At 38.2% G+C, this 25,700-nt stretch overlaps 1 protein-coding gene across 4 annotated transcripts in view; it reads left to right on the top strand.

Annotated features, from left to right (window-relative positions):
- Window positions 1–25,700, top strand: part of LOC131308104 (uncharacterized) — a 53,471-nt gene that overhangs the window by 12,403 nt on the left and 15,368 nt on the right. For 3 of the 4 annotated variants that reach the window (XR_009194306.1, XM_058334920.1, XM_058334922.1), the window contains 17 exons: window positions 545–837; window positions 945–1,058; window positions 1,161–1,423; window positions 2,917–3,165; window positions 3,254–3,406; window positions 4,137–4,274; window positions 4,396–4,638; window positions 5,072–5,199; window positions 5,727–5,850; window positions 6,884–7,045; window positions 7,129–7,276; window positions 7,413–7,513; window positions 20,246–20,407; window positions 22,089–22,136; window positions 23,584–23,691; window positions 24,341–24,415; window positions 24,597–24,647. Coding sequence is in view for 3 of the 4 variants with exons in the window: in XM_058334920.1 (XP_058190903.1) it covers window positions 545–837; window positions 945–1,058; window positions 1,161–1,423; window positions 2,917–3,165; window positions 3,254–3,406; window positions 4,137–4,274; window positions 4,396–4,638; window positions 5,072–5,199; window positions 5,727–5,850; window positions 6,884–7,045; window positions 7,129–7,276; window positions 7,413–7,513; window positions 20,246–20,407; window positions 22,089–22,136; window positions 23,584–23,691; window positions 24,341–24,415; window positions 24,597–24,647 (2,560 nt within the window). In the remaining variant the exon portion in view is untranslated. The remainder of the gene's footprint in view (window positions 1–544; window positions 838–944; window positions 1,059–1,160; window positions 1,424–2,916; window positions 3,166–3,253; window positions 3,407–4,136; window positions 4,275–4,395; window positions 4,639–5,071; window positions 5,200–5,726; window positions 5,851–6,883; window positions 7,046–7,128; window positions 7,277–7,412; window positions 7,514–20,245; window positions 20,408–22,088; window positions 22,137–23,583; window positions 23,692–24,340; window positions 24,416–24,596; window positions 24,648–25,700) is intronic. The other variant, XM_058334921.1, reaches the window with a different exon arrangement.

Genomic DNA, 25,700 nt, shown 5'->3' with positions numbered 1-25,700 from the left:
GCATACAGATTGGCACCGGTTGGCTTATTCTGTGAGCCAAATCTCTCTTGCTCTTTCTGTTTCATGTCCATCCATGCGTCAACCTTTGTTGATATTATTAGGCTCTTGATAAGCACTCTTGTTTCATCCAGTTCTCTTCTCACCCTACCAACTTTCTTGGACACTTTCCATGAACACAAATGCAATGAAAGGGACTGACTAAGAGATAAGGCAATGCCTGTATTACTGTAACCTTCCTGTATTATTTGTTTAGTTTCATAGCAAGAGAAAGAAGTCCTATAGTTTGTTGATTCTTGCTCTTGGTTCTGAGATCTCTTCTAGAAGTCCTTGTCATACAATTTTGTTGGTAATTGTCAGCTGTGTTTTCTGCAATGATGCTTCAACATATACCAGGAATTGTACTATTGTGCTATTCTTGTAGGTCTACTAATTTGATTATGGCTGTTTCTTCTCCCACTCTTTCTCAGAGAAATTATTATTTTTTCTATCTGTGAACTTAAAAGTTAGTTTTGGGCACTAAAGTTCATATCGGCATGCTATATAATTACAGGAAGGGTGTAGCATTTTTGACCAATTTAGCATCTGCTGCTAAAAAGCAATCTTTGGGGCGAGCTGGATTAATGGGCCTTGCAGAATGCATTGCTTCAGCTGCCTGTGGAGTGAAAATACATTGCGAGAATGAAGTTGAATCCTCTAAATGTGCCCCCTTTGACCCGATGCAAGTGCCCTCTGCCACACCAAACTCTTTTCATTGTAGTAAAGCAGATTTACTGGATGTTTTGAGGTTTATCATAGAGAGCAGCAAGCAACATTTTAATCATAACTATCGTCTTCGAGGTTTGCACTTAATATTCTGGTTTTTTTGGTATTATCGTATTCTGAACTCAACTAAATCATGAATTATGCTGGGTCATTAAGCTGAAACCTTCATTCTTCTTTGCCAGTATGTGAAAAAGTTCTGGATGTGGCTGCTTCGGTAGTGCACACATTTGATGTGTCTCTTGAGATTCTTCTACATTTCATTTCAGCTGTTCCAAGAGAATTTACTGACTTTGGTGGTACGCTCATTACATCTGGCATAATCTACGAAGTGCACTTTTCTTACTGTAATTCTTTGTTCTGTTAGGTGAAATTCTGTTCTTTCTCTCTTGAAATTCTAGGTTCTTTAACAGGAAAAGTTCGAAACTGGCTTTGTGCTTGTGATGATAAACATTGTACCTCCAATTGCTGCTGTACTTTGGTGAAGCTTTTGAAGAGTCTCTGTGATTTCCCTAGAAAATTTATAGGTCTTCATGGTTCAGTTAGTGTCTCTATTAATTATGATGATGAAGAATTGGATGCTTGGGAATTGGAAGCCATAAGATGGGCTAGAGTTGTATTTCTGGTTATCAAGGAGGATCATCATTTAGATCCCATACTAACGGTTAACCTTCTTTCCCTTCCTGCTAAGTATGAATGCTTGACTTTTCATCCGTAAAATTTCTGTGACATAGCTCTTGTTATCACTGGTTCTTAACTTATTATAGTTATTATTGAGCTTGTTTATGTTTCCATGTAATGGAATACAGACTGTGTTGTATTCCAATAGTTGACATTTTCGGTTTAATGAACCAAGACCAGGGGAGTTGGAATAATTTTTACTTCGCTTCACTGCGGCAAAGTTTTATTCCTTTAGTTATCGAAGACAATGGCCTAGGTTATGATATCTGGTCGGTTGTATTACTTGTTTGGGCGCCTTTCACATTAATCCATATTTTTAGTCACAAACTTATGCAATACTTACGTCCTTGTAGCATCCTTTCTACTTCCATTTACGACATTTATGCAACTCAATATTGTGACATCATTAATAATAGGGCAAATTTTCGTAGTCGTCCCTCTAGTTTTACGGCTGTTTCAATTTCGTCCCTCTAGTTTCAATTGTCTCAATTTCATCCCCGTCGTTTGTTTTACGTTCCAAATTGGTAAAATCGTTAACACCGTTAATGAAACTAATAGAAAAATATGATTAAAAAATTAAGTGCTCCAATTTTCAATCCGGTTGAACCGGTGCGAAGATCTTATTTTTTTGATTATTTTATCCTAGATGGTCGTAATGAATTTTTGGCTCTAAGGCCTTTCAACGAGCACCCGAAGACTCCTTATTTTGTTTCAGGGCTCTCTTAAGGTGCTCATTGAAAGGTTTTAGAGCTAAAAATCCATTATGAGCATTTAAGATAAAATGATCAGAAAAATAAGATCTTTGCACCGGTTCAAACAGATTAAAACTAGAGGGACGACTACGAAAATTTGCCCTGAATAATACTTTGCTTGTTGATTTTAATCCTCTTCTTTTTTTTTTTTTTTTTGTGATTGTCATTCCTGAGATCATGTGGGCCATGTTCGTTTCGGGACTTGAGGGAGTTTTTTGGGGTAATAAGTGGAGAGAGATAGATAGAGAAATGAGAGTAATAATTGGAGAAATTTTTTGTTGGGAATTGTGCGCAGAGAGAAAAGGTTGAGACTTGAGGCCCAAAATAAACATGGTCGTGAGGTCTTTGTCGATATCATGTACTTACCGTACATATGATTTGTGCACATGTACTGAAAACAGATCATTACAGTTTTTGTTTTGAATCATCTTTCTTCCCCTCTCTTGGCGGTTACCATTTTATTTATGTATGCATTTCATTTATGGCTTCTACACTGCGTGGTTGCTGTGATTATCATGAGCTGCATGATTGCTGATAGCTCAAGCAAATTTAAGATGTAACTACTAAAGGAAAAGGTGTTTTTATTTATTTATAGACTAATAGATAATTATTGGCTAGTGAAGTCGATCAACTTAGCTTTGCTCATATGAGCTAGGTGGAGTTGTGAGTTTACGGCATGTGTCATCAGTAGACTTTGGCAATTTGTTGAAATCTCTTTCTGCAGGTCATTCGAACATATGGCAATGATGTCTGCAAACAAGAAATTCAACTTGAGTGCGTGCCTGTGAAGTATCTCATCCTTCTCTTGAGCTTAATTCAGGAACTTCAGATAGTGCAACAGAGGGTGGCTGACACTCGCAAGAAAGGTAGAACCAAATCAGAACTTGACTTGCTATACAAAGGGGAACTCTTCAGTTCAGCAGAAATTCGTGTCATTGTTGAGAAGTTTGTGCAGTTATGCCTTTCTATACTGGTAGAGACAGCGGTCACACAACTGTTTAGTTTTCCCTGCTCTGTACAGTTATAGTTTGCTGTAAATGAATATTATTCTGCCTGTGTAGGAGGGACTGGTTTCCTTTGCCACTTCATCTAGTTCTATATTTTGGTCTGGTGTATTGGAGGCTACCAATCTTCCTTGTTCCATAAAGGGAAAGCTTGGAGGACCAAGTCAGCGTCGATTGCCGTTCTCTGCCACTACTGCTGTACTGCAAGCTGTATGATTCCTTGCTTTGTTTGACAATCATAAATTCCTTAATCTAATTGTTTGGAGCTTGAAGCATGGATGCACAGAATATATTTATCTTCCTTAAACACTCTTAGTCATAAGCTACTTGGAACATTGTGTGTTCTTTTTGGGCAAGTGAAACTCATCTATTTGTGACTTTCTTAAAGTTAGTTCATCTATAGCGGGGTTGCTTGCCCGCTGGAGCCCAAAAAATGGTTTGCTGGTGAACAGCGGTTGTGATATGAGGTGAACAAAAAGGTTATATTTTGTGACATGATCCACTGTCCACTAGTGAAACCCAATTTCTCTTGACCATCTCCTGTGAATTCTCTACTGTGTAGGAAATAAAATAAAATTTTGTTGATACTTTTGCAGATTTTAGGTTGCTGTGATCATAGTAGGGATGTACTTGTAGTCTTGTAAAGATGAAAACTTGATAGCTATCAATGGATGAAGTCTTGTTGATAAAAGATGGGTGGTTTCTTTCTTTGCTTGAGGTTTCATATTCATGTTGCCTACCTCCGAATATTGCATACTCTTTTGAAACATTCACTCCTGTGGCAATGAGTTTGTTTTCTTTTAGTTTTGGAGACTTTTGCCTCCTTGTCTTGGTTTTCTTCAGCAGTCAATTCAGCTTTTATTCCTGTTCTACTTGTTAATAAATGGTACTGGCACTTGGTTGTTAATCTTTCTTGTGTTCCGTTCATTTGGATGAATAGATAATGTCGGTGAAGGCAGTTGCCGTTGTCTCACTATGGTGTGTACAATCGGAAAGTGATGGTTTGCTGAATTTTGCTTTCAATTTTTTGTGGAACTTCTTTTGGAAGATTGTTTCATCGCCAACTTCTGATTCAGAGGTATGTTTGGCATGTAGTCTGCGGACTTGTATGTCATTCTGGACATGTCAGTTACTGTTGGAATTTGTTAGTTTGAGTAGGATACTACCACTCACTAATTGACTCAAAATGCTCCAAATAGGCTGAGGCAGAAATTCAGCTGGCAGCGCATGAAGCACTGGCTCATGTTCTGAAAGCAGTTGTTTCTGGGTTCTCTTCATTAGCTTTGAATCTCATAATGGAGAATCATATATCCTCATCCCTGAAAGCAGAAGGCAAATCTGTACTAGATTCCTTGGTTCTTTCTTTTCTTCAGAATATCAACACTCTAATTGCAGTTGGAAAATTGGTACGAACTAGACGGGCAACTTTGATGAATTGGAAGGTGCTTTTTCCTCTCCCTACTTTTCCGTTTTCCATTTTTTCCTGTGTGAATATTGTGTTTGTAGGCATGCAAGTATTTGTGCAGGGACTGTGTGCTTTACCATATAGCAATTTGGAGTCCTACGGGGCTCTCTGCCTTTTCTTCAAATTCCTTCTTTTGCTTTCTTTTTTTCTCTCTGTCTGCTCTCTGGGCTGACAAAGTCTTAGTCTAACCTTTTTACCTTCTTATTATTTATTCGAATAAATTAGTCTCCTATTGTTGTCAGCAATGAATGTCCTCCTGCCTGGATTAATTGCAGATGCTATGGTTTCTACTATTGTTGTGCCATTTTATCATTTATGTTGTTTTGTCCTAGTATAGGGATCCTATAATTTCTTCCAAATATTTTGATTATTGAGTGAATGATTCCAAGAACTTATGTGACCATTTTCAGTGGATTTGCCTTGAGTATCTGTTGTCAATCCCTAGACATGCTTTTGAGAACGGAGTTCATATACAAACTAGTAGTTGGTTCTTCTCAGATTCCACACTCCGTTCGGTATTTCGTGATCTTGTCGATAGGTAAGGGGGCAGACCAGATTACTTCTACCGAGTTTACATGCATTATGGTGTTGAATACTTGTTGCTGCAGTATGTTTGCTTTGAGTATTTGTAGGCATGATTTGGAAAGACTCTTCGGCAAGCAGTTTGTGTTTATCCTGTTTAACAAGTAATTTTTTGCAATATTCAATCGGAATGCCAAAATGTTAGTTTTTTTGATCTAGTCTGGTGATATTCTTCTTTTTCTTTAACATATAGAAGCACGAGGTGCCTATCATGCCACCTTTTGGTGCTTTTTAGTGATTTGAGTCATTTGACTATCAAAAAAAGTGGCCTGAGGCCACAAGAAATAACATGATTAACTTGAACTAGATACCGTTTCATATGAATTAAGTTACTACATATTATCCTTTGGAAGGAAAGGATCAACCGTTGACCATTTTGTAGTTACCTAGTATGCAAAATCTGGTTCCAGCGTCTATAGTAATGCATTTTCTGGTCCTCGAGATTCTTTATTCTAATTAGTTCTCCCCATAATGAACTTTTAGCCTTGAGAATGCTGGGGAGGCTTCTGCTTTGCCCATGCTGAGGTCTATCAGCTTGGTATTGGAGCTGTTTAATCCTGGAAGGATGCGTTCAGCTGTCTCCTCAAGCGATGGCATCGATGTGCAGGTTGGTGCCATATTTGGCTTATTGATTGTTGTATGCATGTGTGTGGATCTACATGTTACACCTTGATGAGTTTGACCAAAGGTGGACACATGTGTAACAGCATTTAGTTTTGATGGTGTTCCTTTCTGTTAGTATCCCCTGTATTCTGTCCTATTCTTCATAGATAGTGATAGGTTTATGCATTACATGAGAAAACAATGAAGTGGCAGACAAGTACTATGCTGCATGACCAATTCCTGTCAAGTTCTGATAATAGCTCCAAGAATAACACAAGACAGTATTGTTCCTCCGAAACAGTTTTGAATCTAATGATCGAATCCAAAAGTGTTGAGGACTTGACTTCCATCCAAAATGTGAAGACAATTAGTTTAAAGGCTGCAGAGATAGCTGACAGCGTGAGACACATTCATTGATAACTGTCAACACACTGATCCTAACTATGAGAAATTCAAGAATATGCAGTCTGGACACAGACATCAAAGGAGACTTTGGCCGTCTTGACTTTTTGCTGAGATTTCCTTCAAGCTGGGGTGAGCAAAATTTGAGAGGATGATGTTAATGTTGTAGAGGCAAAAGAATGGTTAGGATTTTACCAGCTTGGAGGTAAGGAAGAGGTAAGGAATCAGCCTAGTTGCTTGAGATGAGTGAGGAGATTCACTAATAGCAAAATTTTGATTTGTTCTAGATATACATTTAGGGATCACACAGTTATCCTATATTTGACATCCTACAACTGACTAGTTATATGTTTGATTGAGCAATGATGTTGAGAAACAAAAGACAACGTCATTCAACACCAAACATTGGTGCACATGATAAATTAGGAACTCTCTTTCTCCGCTTTTGTTGGTCCATTGTTCCATTTTTGGCCATCCCACAATATACATCCATTTTGCAAAGTCAAAGATATAAATTTTGTGTACAATTACACGTTATTCAAATTGAAGGAATAGCTGCAATTACACGTTATTCAAATTGAAGGAATAGCTGCATTTGTTTGACAGTTTTTTTCCTGGCTTTAACCTCTTTGCAGATGATGTGGCATTTGGTCCATTCTTCTTGGATAATGCATGTCAGCTGCAATAAGCGGAGAGTTGCACCTATTGCTGCACTTTTATCTTGTGTCTTGCATTATTCTGTGTTTGACAAGGAGTGGATGCATGAAACTAACAATTCACCTGGGCCTCTCAAATGGGTGTGTGGTTCTTTGTATCTCTCCCTCACCCCGTTGATTCTGTTCTGATAACTTTGTACTTATTTTCTACACCCTTTCTGCAGTTTATTGAAAACATTCTCAAGGAAGGCACTAAAAGTCCACGTACCATCCGTCTCGCTGCGTTGCATTTAACAGGGCTATGGCTCTTAAATCCCAAGACTATCAAGTACTATATGAAGGAGTTGAAATTGTTAACACTCTATGGTTCTGGTGCATCACTCACTCCTTGATTTTTAATTAGCTTTCGTCCAAGTCTTTAACAAACAGAGGATGGAAAATTTTCAGTATTTATGGTTGACAAGGAGGAGTCTTTAATTTAATCCTTCACTTTGATATTCTTCTCCAGTTGCATTTGATGAGGATTTCGAAGCTGAACTGGCTGAAAATCATGATGTGAGGAGAGAAGTATCATTATTGGCAAAAAGCCCAGACCTTGAGCTGACTGAAGTAAGATAATTTTGATCTCAGAATTTTGATATCTATTTTTTCTTTGGCATGTTCTGTTATTCTATAGTTCGTTGATGACATGCTCTTTGAACTCAATAAAACCTAGTTTTATGAGATTCTCTATGAGAAATTGGGATTTCAATCTGGTAGTTTGCCTTGGCTTGTCAATCTAAAGGCTTGAAATCATTATAGCTCGTAGAAAGCTCATATACAGTTATTTAATTGGAAGGAAACTAAATTGTTGCTACTCTAATGTATAGTGTGTCGCAACCCAAAACCGACCCTGGAGGTCGTGACCGGCCTGACAAGTGTTAAACCTGCCCAAGGCCTACAAGAGATATAGTTTAGGTATTTCTGACGTTAGTTAAATTTTATACTAAATAAATCAAAGTAAACTGAAGTGTAAGATAATTAACATAATCCAAAGCTTCTAAGTATAGAGTTAGGACAATTACAAACCATAAGATACATTATGCGAGTCCACGAAGCACAAAGCGAGCATCAAAGAGTTAATGCCCATATTCGCCAAACATCAATACTTCAACATGTAATTTTCAACTTTTCATTTTAGTCCAAGAGAGATAGGTCCAATCATCAATTCATACAATGATTCAAGAAAATACCATAATCTAATGGTTTTCTGCCAGAACAGTTTGGGGAGATACCCCTCGCGGAGAGATGGTATGATATTAGGATCCAAATGTTGCCTGATAGGTGGTTCTGGTAGGTGGTTTTTGATTGCTATTTTGCCCATAACAGTTATTTAATGGCAAGTTAAAAATAGTCGTAAGCACTTAATTTTTAGATGGGCCATTATGGATTTTGCTTTAGTGACGGGGCTTCAGAAATGGGAGACACCAAACTGGTGTTCTACGTTTATATATTAGAATAGAAGAATAGATGTCACTTGACTGTTGTAACATCCCATAGCACATGGTACACCATTCAAATGAATCATAGTACAACAAAACATGAAATCCATATATTCCAGAACATATTCTCATGGTCTAAGGACAACTTGGAATTAATGTGAAATACCAATTACGGTTTGTAGCACTTAGCCCTAGAGGTGGCTCTCACTCTTTTGTGTAGCACTTCGCCATAACTGCGCACTTTACACTCTAGAAGTGGGTTTCTTTTCCCGATAGTCACAGTTTATATCATTTAAGTTGATTATGTAGTACAACAATGATTTACATCTCCCAGTAATTTTAGGAAAATGATTTTAACATTCCTGTTTTACTAATGGCACTCCCCCTTTTGTGTTTTAGTTGGGTGAATTTACTAAACTACCCCTCAATGCAATAATTTTTCACAAAAATGCATGGACTGTTTTGTAAATTCACACACTACAAGATAAAAAGGGGTGTGCTATTGGTAAAAAGGGGAGTGTAAAAATCCTTTCCCTACTTTTAAGCAAATAGCATTTCATCTCAAACATTATAAAATGCATGTAAACCAAGTATTGCGCAACACACTGAAAAGTAGTGCCTAACTTGTCGTGCGACCTGAGTGGCAGAGCCACAGTAGGACCAGTGGGGGCACGGGTCCCCACGCCATTTTCAATAATTTCAATTTTATCCCAAATTATAAAGGTCATGACAATTTGTATAAAAAATTATACACATTTTTCCTCTTATAACACTTACATCTATAGTATCTTTGTCAAGTTTCCATAAAAGTTACTCCTATCTTTTACGTATTTGTTTTCCATAAAGACTCATTATCTATATGTCTATTGTAGCAAATTTTATGTTTTAAGTTCATTTATTTTATATTATGGTTGTTTACTATAAGTAAAAAATAGAAAATTCTAAGACCATGTTTAATGGTGCCCCTACCAACCTAAATTTCTGGCTGCGCCACTCTGTGGCTAGACTACTCAAAATACCTACACATGGACGTACTAATGATCACTAATGCGGATAGTGTCACGACCCAACCCAACGAGACATGGGTCAATGACCGACCAGTGTGATTAAGTCACCTTAGGTCTAAAGTTGTAAACAGTTAAGAGAAGATTTATTTAAAACCCCTTCATACTAGTTGCCAAAGGACTTAAGATTTGCGATTATAAATGTAGCATTATTTATTTATTTATTTTAAAGTTACTAACTTTCATATCGCAAACTATCCAGAGTTCTGGCGTGCGGATGCAAAAAGTCATACGGGTACATAGATTACACAGCTTAAGTCGTCATAGACCGGGACAAACCGGCTAACAAAAACTATCCTATATAACAGATCTTAATGACAACGGCACATATGAGCATATATACAACAAAAGAACTTCAACTTTAGGCGAAGATTAGTCCATCTACTGCTGTTGACCTGAAAAGAGTTATTTTGAAAATTCATAAGCTAAAGCTCATGTGAAACATGACACATCGAATTCAAAGTTTAACTTGAAAAACTTCTTGAGAAACAACAAGTTCTTTCTTCCATCCTCAAAACCATGCATCCTTGTTACGTCATGGATTGATCAACCCAAATTAAATTGGTACAATGAAATCTTATCATTTCTAGCTTTAAGTAGAAAACCTTCAAGATATTCAAGATATCATATTATCCCATCTGTTCGTCAATTTCATGCATCTTTCATGAACAAGTTTCAATTAGAAATCTAGAGGAGCTACCTCTACATAAAAGGGAATGACGTCAAACCATCAGGATATCTGATCAATATCCTCCAACCTTATTACTCCAATTCCACTTTGTCTTTTTACCGTCCTCAAGTAGGGACACATGTTCAGATGCATCGACAAGAAAATTATATATTCCTTTTCAGCATTATTTCATAAGAAATTCCTTTTTCATTATAACATGCAAAGGCGATTTAGGCATTAAAACAAAGTATAGCAAAGGTAGTGCATGTTTCACCTCTCGTCCTGCCGATGCAGCTGAGGCTAGACGTGTCCTACTGGTTCACCCTCGCACACCCGAACCTAAACATAAAGTAAGACCAAAGTCAAACATCGACCAACTAAGATGTTAAAAGTCAAAAGAAGAGAAATTAGTCAAAAGAATAAGTATAGAAACATAATTACTTCCCAAAGAGTAAAATAGTCTATTAACCTTTAATATAGGAGACTCAAACTATTTTAATCAACTTAAAATTTAAATTAATGAAAATCTGATCCAAAAGTAAAAATTCAAAGAAAATTAACGTAAAAGATTAACTTCACCGGTTAGTACAAGAAAATGGTAGTTTAGGCACGAAATGGCCCTAAGGGCAAAATAGTAATTTAAACTCCTTTTTTTTTTTTTTTTTTGTAAACACTTTGGTACATGTCACACTATGTCAAATCTTGTGCATGCATGATTTTAGGATAATAGAAAACTTATTCAGTCGATAGGAGGTGTCGGGGTTCGTTCTTGGAATCAAACGTCCATTTATCACCAAACGATGCACCCGACTTAAGTAATCAACTTAAAAATTCAAAATACAACTCAATATAAAGAAAAGAATAAAAGAATAAGACATGCAAAGTCACAAGAAATTTGTATACATATAATAAAATGTTAGACTAGTTTTAAAACCGACAGCATAACGGCTTAACCAAATGTAATATCATAATTTATTTGAGACTAAAAACTAAAATTTAGGTTCTGATCTTAAAAGTAAAATGTTCAATTAATTCATAAAAATTCGGAGAAAAATTAGTTCATAATACAAAATTTCACAAAAATGACTACAAACTACTCAAAATAGGAGAAATTGCCACCTTTTAACAAAAAGAGCATAACTCACTCATTTTTAATCCAATCAAAGTAATACTAGATCCCAAAGTTACTAATCCATAGATGCAACTCCAGAAAAAATAATATAGTGACTCTCTTTACAAAACAAAAGCATAAATCTCAAAACAAAAGGGGAATTTTCAGATTCGTCCTACACTGGACAGCTTGCAGAAAAAAATTCATAAATAATTCATTTTAAATCCGTTTCAGTTGATTCCAGTGGCTAAATCTTCCCAACAACAAGATCTACAACTTACTCGAAGGAACCCAGTAACAATTCGTAGCTTGAAAGAGTAAAAAATGGCGGAAACTGAAGCTCAGAAAATCTGTCCTAGAATTACAACATGTCTTAGCATCCCTTTTGGCTTGCATGCAAACCAAATCAGCTAAGATTCAACAAAATAAGATAGAAAACAGAAAAGATAAACTGTACCTAAGCTCAAATGGGTTTTTCTCTCTCCTCCTAAGCTCTCTCTCTCTCTCACTCTCGGACTTCTCTCTCTCTCTCTCTATATATATGTGTTTTGCTTTGCTTTGAAAAAGAACAACACAAGTCAAGCAAGTCAAGCCTATTTATAGGCAAGGGATATGTTGGTGGACTGAGACAAGTGTCCTTGATTTGGACATTTGTTGACTCATCCATGCCACCGGTCCATGCAAAATGGAAAAAAACTCGGTGTACGAAAACTGTCTGGAATTCGATCTCAGAAAAATACCAAATTCGCACCATAGACTAATTAGAAAATTTTAAGAATCGTCCTACTCTCGGAATTCTAAGGAAAAATCCAAAACTTTGAAATTTTAATGCAGCAGGCCTCTCGACTTCGAAACGTGCCTGCGGCCTAATTCGCAGTCGATACGCAATGTCAGCCAGAATCGGGCGACGTTCTACCTCCAATACTGAATTCTTGAACTAGTTCAATTTAAATCGTTTGAAAATCACCTCTAGGCTATCCGCAAGGTTGCCTGGAAGGTACCGTCGAATCGTCAAGACAAGTCATTTCTATGACCCTTAAGTCAACGAGTGACCGAAATCTTCTTAAAAAGATTAATAAAATGACTAACTTATTCATTATACCATAATACCTAATCGTAATCGTATTATCTAGGTGAGAGTCCTTACAGATAGTATTAGTTATTAGTTAAGTTAATCGTATCACTAACTCGTGGGATCCAAATATTATTTTCGAAATGCAATTAGAGCATCCGCACTAGTCTAGCTACTCCACCTTTAAAATTATACTAGCGAGCAAAACCCCAACAAGGGGGCTGCATCAGACTCGGCTCTAAGCTTGCTATTATGAAAAAGGTGTAACTTTGCTACAATGACCCGCTACATGAACCGAGCCACTGTTCACTCGTTTTGTAATAAACTGCAATATTTTATTGGTCTAGAGATCCATACCTGTAGCCGGTGAAAACCGCTCGGTTCGGGGTGGCCAAATCGCTAAGAGAGATGAACATAGATCGGACTTCGCTGCCGCCGCAACCGTTAGTTAGGGTTTCTCCGCCAGAGATGAACACAGATCGGAAGCCGCTGTCATCGGACGAGCCAAAAACACGAGAGAGATGAGGAATTTTGAGGTTTTAGTGGACGGGTAAAAAATGAAGATCAACGCTGTGGGTTCTCCGCCATCAACGCTGTGGGTTTGTTGTGTATACGTGAGAGATTGGGGAAAGTAGGAGAGAGAAGAATATTCTCAATTATGCTGGTGGATATTTTGTGTAATTGTAGGAATATTTAATTGAGAAGAGAGCGAGAGTAAAGAGCTTGATGCAGTGGACATTGTAAAAATGGCTAGTTAAAGTAATAAAGTGACTTTTAAGGGATAATTTGATCCAAAATTTGAAGAGTCTGGTGTGGATGCTTTTAGAGACTCTTTTTGCCATACTCGTACTCGTTGGGTACTCTATGATAAGTAGATCAATCTGTAGTAACTAAAAGTGAGGGATACAAATTCCAGTTGGGGCCTAATTTCATCATCTTCACAAGAAGTGGGGTTCTAGTGTAAATATATATTTTCATAAACTTTGAAGGATATTCTGGCAACTGCACGGTGGTCTAGCCGATGGGATTTCCTCTGAGCTTCCTAATTGGGGCAGTAATGGAGCAATTGAGGAAAGCGATTAGTGAGGGCAAGGGAGTCCAAGAGTGTGAAAGAGTTTTGCTGAGAGAGGGAGAGGGAGAGGGCGAGTGTCTTCGGTCAGGGTGATGAGAAAAGTGGCAGGGTAGGGGTAAGGAAAAACCCGTGAGAGCCAAAAAAAAACTGACTGAACTGGTCCAATCCGATGATATGCGGGCCTTTTTTAAATAGGCAACTGTTGGCTACGGCTTCAAATGTTCGGGAAAAGGTGACTTTCTGGCGGATAGTGGGTTTGGAGGCTGCAAACTATGAGATCCGGCCGACAATCCTACACATGTCCACACGCAATGACCTTGTCTCTTTTTAACCTAGCGCCGCTTCACATTTTGAGTCTTAAAACTTCAGACTTCTCTACCCCTTTCCCTCTCTCATTCTCCTCCCTATCTCCCTCTCTCTCCGTGACCCCCTCTGGCCTCACTCTTGGATACTAAGGATCTGCTCTCCCCCTCTCTCATAGATTCCAACGCTCACCTCACTTTGAGTTTCTAGAATTCCCACGATCTGTCTGTTTTCAGTCCCCCACGGGCCCCACCATCTGAAATTCGTAAAACCCTAGCATTTCCATTCATATACTGATTTAGAAACCCTCTATATCTTTAGATCGCACACAATCTGGGGCAAAACAAGGATGTATGATACTATGGATGATCTTTCAGGGCTTTTTATTTCATTTTGTCACTGATCCGTTGAACCCGCCCCTAACCTGATCATAATCAGAGAAGCAATGGCGGACGTTTTCAACCTAATGGTCGTAATCGGTTTCCATTCGAGATCACTCGACCAGTTCGGATCGGGTGGAGGGTTGAGGCCAAACACGTTATGATCTGACCCGTCGTGCTTCAAATTCCATCTGTCTCTCAAATTCCAAACCCGTTATTTTTCATTGGAAGGTTTGCCGATGTCAGATGAGCGTTTCAACGGTGTCTAGGGAGCCCGATGGTGGCGGTTTCCTCTCTCTCTCTCTCTCTCTTTTCTTTTTTCCTGGAGGTAGGATGGGCAGTTGTTCAGATCTAGAATAGCTCGTACACGGATGGTAGATGTAGGCGGCTCCCCTAGGGTTCCCTGTCTGGGATATCCTTGGGGAAGAGGATCAAGTTTGCCCTCGCAAACAGCTTGATGCATTATCTCCCTTCAACCCTTAGAGCGAAATGCTGCAAAATAAGTAAAATCCATGGACCAGCCCCATCATCTCCACCCCGTAGAAACTACGACATCACCCCAAGGATGCTGAATTTTTCTTTTTCCTCTTCCTTTTTTGCAAATGTTTGGCTGTCAGAGCATCTTTTGGGACTGTTTTTGAGTTGGATTGCGGCTGTTCAGTCGGTCTTTCACTGGGTGGTGGTTTCGGCGGCATTCATAGGGGATGCGGGCCATTCGGCTCCCATTCTTCTTCATTTCTTTCCTTTCCTTTCCTTTCCTTTTTTCTTCTTCCTCCTTTTTCGGTTGCCGTTTAGTGACATTTTAGGTGGATTAGGGGCTGAGGGATGGTGGTTGTGTGGTGGAAACGATTTGCCATCGGTGGGTCTTGGTGGTGGTGCTCGGTGATGAAATGGGGATGGTGAGAGGTGGTTGCTGCTTATGGGGCTGTTTTGGGATGGAATTTCTGTTGGGTTGAGGGCTGTGGAGTGGGGCAAAGTATTGTAGAGGATGAGAGGTGGTGCAGCTGTGGAGGGGTCTGGCTGCTTGGTTGGTTTTCCGGTTGGGTGCGGTGGAATGGGTGATGCATGGGAGGGGGGACTGGTGAGGTGGATGGAAGGATGGAGGTGTTAGAATTTGAGTTAGGCTAAGGACAAAAAAGATGATTGAGGCTGATGAATGGTGAAGAAAGAAAATAGTTACTGATGACCGTAGGTGGTGACTGACTAATATTGTTGAAGATGATCGTGGTGGATAGAGTATGGCAATGAGGAAGTGATGCTCTCTCTCTCTCTCTCTCTCTCTCTCCTAAAGAGGATAGATATAGGAAATAAAGGATTTTTTTGTTTGTTTGTCGGAAGTGATTCAGTTAATTATGTCAGGTTGAGGCCCATATATAGACAGTGAGGTGGGCTGTGGACATGAGTTTGAGTGTGTGTGTATATGGCGGAAGTAGAATATGTGGTTTGTTGAGTGATTTAAGGGATTATATGAAAGATCAGAGGGGTTTGAATCTTCGATTGACGGATTTGGTTGATGGAATTCTGGTTATGTATTAGCAGGAAGGCATAAATATACAGACACGGTTTTCAAAAATACCAATGAAATAATTATGTTAATTTATGTTAATGATAAATTAAAGTAAATCATAACTAATGACTAATCATATACTTATAATAACATGCAATATTACAAACAAGTGTCGCTGGTTTAAAGTCTAGCATGTACTAATTCAAATTAATAGGTAGATATAATACGTATGGTAAATATATAGATTCCATTTGCAGGCCACTACACATGTCCTACTTGCTAACCCATTTTATACACTTGAATTTTATAATTTTTTAGTTTTTTTTTGAAGCAGCTTGCATTTGATAAGTAAGGAAAATTTCTAGTAACATGAATGAGAGCGAGAGAAGCCATTTTAATTAAGTTTCTTTGATGATTAAAGTATCTTATGTGAGATAATTATCTCATATACAATCTCTCTTAGGTCCATGGTTACTCCACGTTCCAAAACCCTACTTTTTGGTTGGTGTCCTATACCTTTCCAAGGGGTTTAAGAGGAATAGGTCTGATGTTGAATAGGGTTTGTAGATTTTGTGTGCAGGAAGATGTCTATATCAATTTGTTGCCACTTTGTGGGATTGTGATGTGAAGTCTAACTATGCAAATTATGTTGGTCTGGGTGCTTGGTTGAACAGTGTGGCAGGCAAGACATCACCTTGGCTGAAATACGTTTCTCATTGGGAAGGAGGGAGAGTGAATGTTTCGCTGATTGATTGGTGCTATGTTCTTGATGCTGTGACGTTTTATGCTGCCCCTTTGGGAGGGGCAAAGCATAGATTTTGGTGCTTGGAAGCTTTTTGAAGTTCTGCAACTAACTGGTTATTTATAGTTCGGCCTCATCATGTTTGGGTGCTGGAAGTATGGCTGGTTGCTTGTATTTAGCTGAATGGAAGTGCTGTGGCCTCCATTGGAGAGGGTTGTGATCATTGTTTATGCTTTGATAAAGACTGAGCTTACTTTGAAGCGAGAGACTTCTGCTTTGCCACTACATATCTGATCCAGATTGATACATTCATTTGACCGTCAATGTCTAGGATGCGGTCCTGTGTGGCTATTGGTGGGGGTGTAGATGTGCCAGTGGTGGATCTTAGGCTCATCAGTGATTACATTGCACAAATGCATGAACGGGGCAATTCCGTGGACACCTAAAAAAATATCTAAAAAAAACCCCAAATCTCAATCTCATAGTTCCCAATCAAATTTGATGATCCGAGCCGCTCAATGTGTTCAGAACGTGATTTTAAGGGTACTTGCGAGAAATCAGCAAAAAAAAATGACTCCCGCATTTTTTTTTGCCGATTTCTCGCGGGTACCCTTAAAATCACGTTCTGATTACATTGAGCCAGTGATTTAAATATGCGAAGCGACAAAGCCCTCATTGAAGTGGGGCGAGGCGAGTGCCTCATTGAAGTGAGGCGAGCATTTAAAAAAAAAAGAAATGACCAATATTCAAACAACATAAATGACCAATATTCACTCCTACCATCAAAGCAAGAATAAACATCACCATATTGCATAATAACTAACAATCCAACATACGAAATATATATAAAATATGATCAACAACACTAGTATTAATATATACATACAACAAACTGATTAATCATTAGATTTTTTATTCATTACTATTACTAGTTACTACTGTATATACTGTATAATATATATATTGTAATATTGTATAATATTAAATTATTAATCATTAACACTAAATGTCTAAATTATTAATCAGTATATACTGTAATATATATATATACAGGGCGGTTCTGGGGACAACTAATTAGACACCTAAAAAAACACCTCATAGTTCCAAATCAAATTTTAATGATCCGAGCTACTCAATATGGTCAAAACGTGATTTTAAGGGTACTCGTGAGAAATCAGCAAAAAAAAAAAAATCAGGAAGGGTTTGATTTGTGCAGTTTTTAGCTTAGATTTGATGAACGGTTCAATTAAAAACTGCTCAAAACAAGCATTTTCCGGTCATATTTTTTGCTAATTTCCCGCGAGCACCCTTAAAATCACATTATGCACACATTGAGCGGCGCGGATCATAAAAATTTGATCGGGAACTATGAGATTGAGATTTGGGGTGTTTTTTTAGGTGTTTAATTGGTTGTCCGCAGTTTTATATATATATATATATATATATATATATATATATATAGAGGAATTTTCAAGTGAGGGATCCCTCATTTTGTTAAAATGAGGTACTTTCATTTCCAGATCAAATTTTGAAAATCCGAATCGTTCAATGTGTGCAGAACGTAATTTTAAGGGTCCCCGCGAAAAATCAGCAAAAAAAATGACCAGGAAGGGCGTCATTCGAGCAGTTTTTTTTGAACCATTCAATGAAAACTGCTCGGATGAAGCCCTTCCCGGTCATTTTTTTTGCTGATTTCTCACCGGGACCCTTAAAATCACGTTCTGATCACTTTGAGCGGCTCGGATCATCGAAATTCAACCGGGAAGGCGAGTCCCGCATTTTAATTAAATGAGGGATCCCTCACCGGAACCTAACTATATATATATATATATATATATATATATATATATATACACAGTCAGTCTCAAATGAGGGAGTCCTTATTTTAGTTAAAATGCGGACCTCCTCATTTCTCCCATTTTCCGATCGAATTTCGATGATCCGAGCCGCTCAATGTGTTCAGAACGTGATTTTAAGGGTACCCGCGAGAAATCGACAAAAAAAAATGACTAGGAAGGGCTTCATTCGAGCAGTTTTTGTTTGAACCGTTCGATAAAAAACAAACAAAAATTGCTCGGATGAAGCCCTTCCCGGTCATTTTTTTTGCCGATTTCTCGCGGGTACCCTTAAAATCACGTTCTAAACATATTGAGCGGCTCGGATCATCGAAATTCAATCGGGAAAGGGAGGTCCGCATTTTATTAAAATGAGGTGGTCCTTACGGGAGACGGACTGTATATATATATATATTGTATCAGTGTATGTGTGGAAAAAAAAAAATACCCAACAGGGCAAGCACTAGCAGCAGCTGTAGGGTGCAGCCGACTGAACCAGAAGGTCAAGATAGAGAGAGAGAGAGAGAGAGAGAGAGAGAGAGAGAAAGAAGAAGAAGGAGGAGGAGGGTGCGTGTGTGTCGATCGAAGAAGAAGTGTGTTGTGTCGAGGAGAGAGAGAGAGAGAGAGAGAGAGAGAGAGAGAGAGAGAGACATACTTGTTATGCCCAGAGGAGAGACGATAGATTTTTTATTGAGAGGCAGATTTGTGTTTTAATTGAGCTGTTTTGCCTTAACGACGCCTAGGCACCACTTTTTCACGCCTCATGCCTAGGCGACTCGAAGCGAGACTAGTTGCCCGCCTCACCCAACCTCGCCTTGCCTCACACCTGTGAGGCGTCACAGGCCTAGGCGCGCTTTTTCAATCACTGCATTGAGTGGTTCGGATCATCGAAATTCGATCGGGAACTTTGGGGTGTTTTTTTAGATGTTTGTTTAGGTGTTCCCGGAACCGCTCCGTATAGCGTATAACTAATTGTGCAGTTTTCTTTTGTTCCGGTTGTGCCATACAATTAGTTTCTATTGTGTGTAAGATGAGCTTTTGTTTTTGGGATGTATTTTCATGCATGGCTTTTGGGTGTTCAACCTAGGTGTACATGTGGTCAAATAGAATACATGTTGAGGTCTCTTCTCTGTCCATCTATTTTTAACGAGTCGAATGCTATGAAGCACCGACACCTCTAGAGGTCGACGTGTTGCATTGTCGGACACGGAGACACGGCGGGGACACGTATGCCGTGTCCCATAATTTAATTTAAATTTTTGAGGGGGACACGGCGGGGTTCAAAGTGCAATTTCAAAAAAAAAAAATTGGGGTCAAACTGTAATTTATAAAAAAAATTGGGGGTCAAATTGTAATTTTTTTTAAAATTCCCAGGGGTCAAATTGTAATTTTTCAATAGGATTGTATTGAACTTATGGATGTCTTGTTTTGTTTTAATGATATTGGAACTATGGATTTTTTCGTTTTGTCCACATTTTGCCATTTAAACTTGGAAAAAATTGAAATAAATAAATAAATAAAAATACACGTAACGTGTCCCCAGCCGTGTCCGTGTTCCCAATTTTTTAGAATTCCCATGTCCCCGTTTCTGTGTCCGTGCATCATAGGTCGGATGTATATGACTTTGACTTGTTATATGGATGAGCAAATGATGCAAGACTGCATCTGTGTGCTTGTCTTGTATCTTTTTGGGCATGCCACTTGTTTGCGATTTCCCATTTGCCACGTAAGGTGGTTGTATTTCCGTGAGCCTTGTGTACAGCATGCTGTGTCACACTTTGTCTGTGTGCTGAGTGTTCCAGCATGTGTGCCAGTCTCTTGGCATTGCGAGAGGTTTTTGTTTTGGCCAACTTCATCGTGTTTTATTTCAGCCTAGCATCTCAAGCTATAGTAGTTTTAATTTATGTATGCTTCGCCTGCATTTTCCTCTTTGACGGCGGGGTTGTCTTTGGGCGTGGTTGAGCTTTTGTTCATTTTCAAGGAAACAGCCATTTGGAAATGTTTTGAGAATTTTTTTTATTAATTTACTGCAATTATGGTATTAGGCTATGGACATTGTAATATATTTCAGACTCCATTGTATTGATTTCTGCATTTATTACAGGCATTCATCAACACAGAGTTGTATGCACGTGTATCTGTTGCTGTTCTGTTTTACAAGCTTGCCGATTTGGCAGTTATGGTTGGATCGAACCTTGAAGATAGTGATTGTCAGGCTGCTTTGGAATCTGGGAAAATGTTTTTACTTGACCTTCTAGATTTTGCGGTACTGAATCTTCTCATTGGCATCAAAATTCTTAGCCAAGCTCTGATAAATTTAATTGATTAGCAAATTTGTACGTTCAGATAGCTGGTATTGTTTTTATTCCATTCTACCTTTCATAACCATGCACTTGTGCATATCTTCAGCTCATTTGCAAATAGGCGTTAATGGCTTTGCGTTGCTGATGCAAAGTCTTCTGATTCTTCTCACATCTAATGAACATATATCACCCTAATGTTAGTTGTTACAGTCAGGTTTTAGAACTGTATGTATGAATGAAGCAGTAATGGCTTGAAAGATGGTCTTTTTTGAGGTTTTATTTTGCTATTAAAGAGTGTAACAGTCTTGTTGCCGATTCATGTGTGTCTAAAAGTTGAGTAGGTAGAACCGTAGAAGATGAAGCGTTCGGAATCATTGTGTTGACTGTATAAAGATAACTGGAGCATCAAGGACATGTATGCCCATTTAGGTGGATGTACTACTTGAAGCACTATCGTGGACTAAGACATTCCATTGAATAAGGTGGATTTAGTATTTGTGAAGTTGGAGTCATTGTGGGTTTGAGATTGTTTCTCTGGCTGCTGCCGTATAAATTGAATTTCCTAACCAAATAATCTTTGTAACTATACATGTTGCCTGGGATACTCGTCTACATTTCATTATGTAGGATTGGTGGACAATTCGTTTGTCCTCCTTATTAAAGAATCCAAAAGGTCCTATATGTTCGTTTCCATCTAAAAAGTAATTACATGTATGTAGCCCACAATCTGGTACTTGGTGCTATTGCATGACCCAACAAATTATGTGAAGCATTGGGTGAGTTCACCCTAATGTTTTTGGTATTTTTCGGGTCGGTAATTTGTCGTCTTTTCTGAATTTTTGATGAATTCATGTTTTATTATGCGGAATCGTCTTGCGCCATGTTGTCTTATGTGAACTTTTTTGAACTTCAGTCCTCATTTTTATACTTCTCCAATTCCTCTCATTGGGAGGAACGATTTTAATCCTAAAACTTGCAATGAAAAGCTAAACAAAAATTCCCCCCCCCAAAAGCAGATTCATCTGTTATCGTTTAGGCATTTCATATTTGTTTCTCTTTTATGGGACTTATTCTAGTCTTGACCTTGCTGGTACAATATTTTGACGACCGTGACAAGATGTGAAGGACATCTCCACCTAATAGCTTTAAGCTTTTGGGTTGGACCCAAAGTTTCGATGTAGATTGAGAGCTAGGCTTTCATAGTCTTTTGGGCAACACTCTCATGATTGATTTTCCCGTTGTATGTGCTACAAGGGCACTTTGTTTTGTAGTGATCCCTATGTTATAAATTTGTTGTTTACCTCTTCACGTTCAGGTCCAGGGTAAAACGTACATATTAGTGTTAGAACTTGGCGCACCTTGATGTAATTATAACCTCAAAAACTAGTGTATGGGCCAGGATAACCTCTCCACTTATTGCCGTTTGGTTTTGAGTTGCATGCTTTAACATGGTATAATTAAATGTTTGGTCTCTCGTATTGAGTTAGTTTTGTACTTTCAAAAGCCATAGTGCTTCTGGAAAAACGGTGTTCAAAAGATATTTCATATGTTTTAATTTGGTCAACATGTGTATTACATAAACGACATGCGAGCTATTTGTCATGTCATGCTTAATATTATTGATTACTACATTTGCGAATTCAGGTAAATGACAAGGATCTTGCGAAGGAGCTATACAAAAAGTACAGTGGGGTGAGTGCAATTTCCTCCAATTATAGAACTTGAGGTGAAGATTATCCATTATTGGAATAATTCAAAGTTTGATGTTACTTTGTGTTGAGTACTATGATGCAACTATAGCTAGAGCCTAACAACTTCACCCAGAATGCTTAGGCACAAGTAGCAAGTAATAGTTTACATGGTTGGTTATATTTTCACTTTTCATGGTCACCTATGTAGATTGTTGCTGTGGGATGGGGTGTTAAAAACTCCCCACCTATATACTCTCCCATCCCCACGAGGTTGAGCACTAGAGTAATTACAGCCTTACCCGGGTCCTTTCTTTGGACTTAACATCGGACTCGCCGCAGGCTACTAAATTTCCTCGAGTCAATGCAGTTCGTGTACACATTTGCTCTGATACCATCTGTTATGCCCTATGTAGACCGTTGACCTTGTAATTCACTGGACCCTATCAACACAACCCAAAATGCTTAAGCCCAAGTTACTAGTAGTAGCCCACATGGTTGTCGTATACCTAAGATCATCCAGATTGGACGTGGGACAAGGTGTTGCAATGAACTTCTGTTGTGGGGTATTACAAACTGTCCCCACCTTAATATTTCACACCTTCCAGCGCGATTGAGAACTAGAGTCACTGAGACCTTACCTGGGTCTTTTCACTAATAGCTAGAGTAACCGCAACCTAACCTGGGTCTTTTCCTTGGGCTTCACCTTGGACTTACCACAGTGGTTGAACCATTAAACTTCCTTGTGCCCTTATGGTCTTGTACACAGGTTGCTCTAATGCCATTTATACTGCCCCATGTAGACCACTAGCCCTGTAACTTGTTGAAGCCCAACAATATGGCCCAAATTGACCGAAGTAGACTACTGGCCCTATATCTTGTTGAGGCCTAATATAGCCCATATTGACGAAAGTAGGCTGCTAACTGCGTAGCTGATATGAGAATATGGAGATGGATGAGCTAGTTTTACAAAAAGGAAATGAATCCCCTAGGGTGAAGTTAGAAATTGACATCAATTGGCAATAAAAAGAGGAAAACTGATTAAGATTGTGTGAAGACCAATCAATCTATGATAAGCAACAACATGATCCATGTGCAATGTGGGCCTATAAGATGGACTTATTTGATTCACCTGGACTTATAAGGTGGAGAAATTTGATCCATGTGTAAGGTGGTACGAAAGTGAGAAGGTTGCCAAGCAGAATAGGGTGGGGCAATAAGAATGGACATAATTGTATAACACTTCAGGATATTGTAGAAATATGATCAACCAGAGGAAAATTAGAATGCATGTAGCCAACCCTTACTATGGGAATAAATCTTGTTGCATTGGGTTGCCATATACAAAGAACTCAAATATATTCCCCCTTGACGAATTTTACCAGATTGATGACGTTCAATTCTAGTTATCCTGATTTATACTTCCTTCTTTTTCTATTTCTTGTTTACAGGTCCATAGGCGCAAAGTTCGTGCATGGCAAATGATATGCATTTTGTCACCATTTGTTGATAAGAATATAATGCTGGACGTTACATGTAGCTTGCATGTAGCCCTATATGTAAGTAGACTATGCTCCAAAAAATTTGGTAAATTGCGTGTGAGTTGTTGAATTATGTTTTTGCTTTAGTTTTCGGCTTTCTTTGCTATATTTTGCCATCACTGAAGCATTTCTTTAAGGATGACCTAGATATAATTTATTATCCTAAATTTCTGTCAATTCATTGAGATTATTCCTTCCCATCATTTTCTGTAGGTATACTTAGATTGTACATGAGTTGCACTTCTTGATGTCCTCATGGTTTGGATTTGTTCAGATGTACTTCATGGCCTCCATCTGCGGATATAAAATCTATCCATTGCTTTATGATTGATTATTTTAAAGTTTCCGTGATACATGGTCTTCACGCAGACAACTAAAAGATGGTTTTTCAAAGTTCTTATTGTTGGGTCTCCGATCTGATTGAAGCTACAGTTCGTTCAATTTCCTTAAAATCAATAGTTCCATAGAATGGCAGTGCATCAGAATACAAGGCTTTGTTCATATACTGAAGATTTAATTTAGCTATTATGGTTTGTTACTACCATGGATAGGATACATGATGCCAATCCCTGAATAATCGTTGGCTGTACAGTGTTCACTGCTACCTTTGGTCTTTTTAATTTCTGCATTGCAGATGCTAGTAATGTCTACTCCTATTTCTTTGCAGCGAAACAACCTGCCAGCTGTTCGCCAATACTTGGAAACAGTTGCAATCAACATATACATGAAATTTCCATCACTGGTGAGGAATTCTTGCACTTTTGTGAAGACTACCCCTTCAACTTCAACGCTTTGCATTTGAATAAATTTTCTTTTCTTGTTTTATATGTTGCTGTACAAAATTTTTCTATCTTTATCTTTTTTTGCCTCCCTCTGGTAATGTTAGTTTGAGATATGTGTATGTTATCATGTTTCTGTTACAGGCTAGGGAGCAATTAGTTCCTATCTTCCAAGATTATGATATGAGGCCACAGGCAAGTATTGTATTTAAAGTTATTTGGTTGTTTTTCTTGAATTTAGTTTCCCCTTACTAGTAACATTTTTGTGTTTTTGGAAATTCCCTCTGAATTGTTGGGCACTGACAATGGAAGATTTGCTACAGAACTTTAAGCAGCCAAGTGGTACTTATTTTTCTGGAGGGTAGAAAACTTTGTGGTAGTGATATGGTTTTGTGTTGAAATTTTGAATACTGTTCTTCTATGAAGCATGGGTACTTTAAAACTGTATCATACCTGTATCCGTAATGTACTGGGTACCGGTAACTTTGTCGGTACTTATATATGCCTACCGGCTTCCTAAAACTTGTACCAGAACTTTTCTCATTAGATTTTTCTGTAACCTAGAAGTACCCAATCAAGCCGCACCTTATCTATTTTGTATCTTATGCAGAGATGGAACTAACTTAAGTTACTGAACAAGTATTTTGTTATGCTTAGCTTGCTAACTGAATTAGGATTTTGGTCTATAGTTTTCTAGTGTAATGACATTGCCCTCTGGTTTGTACTTCTAGTTCTATGGTTGGCCGTAAACTGCAGTTTCTGTGTGATTCCTATTCGCCTAAGGGTTTTTTTTTTTTAAAACTATTTCCTTCATTTTAAGTGCAATTATTACATGCAAAATATTCCTCTCGTTTTAAAAGTACATTTGTTACATCCGCACATGTACCCTTTTTTTTAGAATTGATGTACTGGTGCCCCTATCCATACTCGTATGCGTACACATGCTTCATAGCTAACTTAAAGCTACATAACTTAAGTATTGTGGGAAATTGAGACATACTGATATGATCATTGAGTGTCAATGCGTGATTATTGAACTCTGTTCATTCTCTGTTACTACTGAGCTTTGCAATGCAGAAATTTTCACTATTACAATTATGCTTTCCAATGCTGAAATTTTCACTGGTTCTACTAAGCTTTTCAATCCAGAAATTTATCTTTCGTTATATCTATTTCCTTCACCTTAAAATGATGTTTCATGGAGTTGGTATTTAGTTTTCAACAATGTAATGGCTATCCAAATTAAGC

This window comes from Rhododendron vialii, chromosome 11a (genome assembly GCF_030253575.1).
Source record: "Rhododendron vialii isolate Sample 1 chromosome 11a, ASM3025357v1".
Taxonomy (NCBI): Eukaryota; Viridiplantae; Streptophyta; class Magnoliopsida; order Ericales; family Ericaceae; genus Rhododendron; species Rhododendron vialii.
Note: the sequence above shows the minus strand (reverse complement) of the source record. Positions and strands in the feature narration are given on the sequence as shown.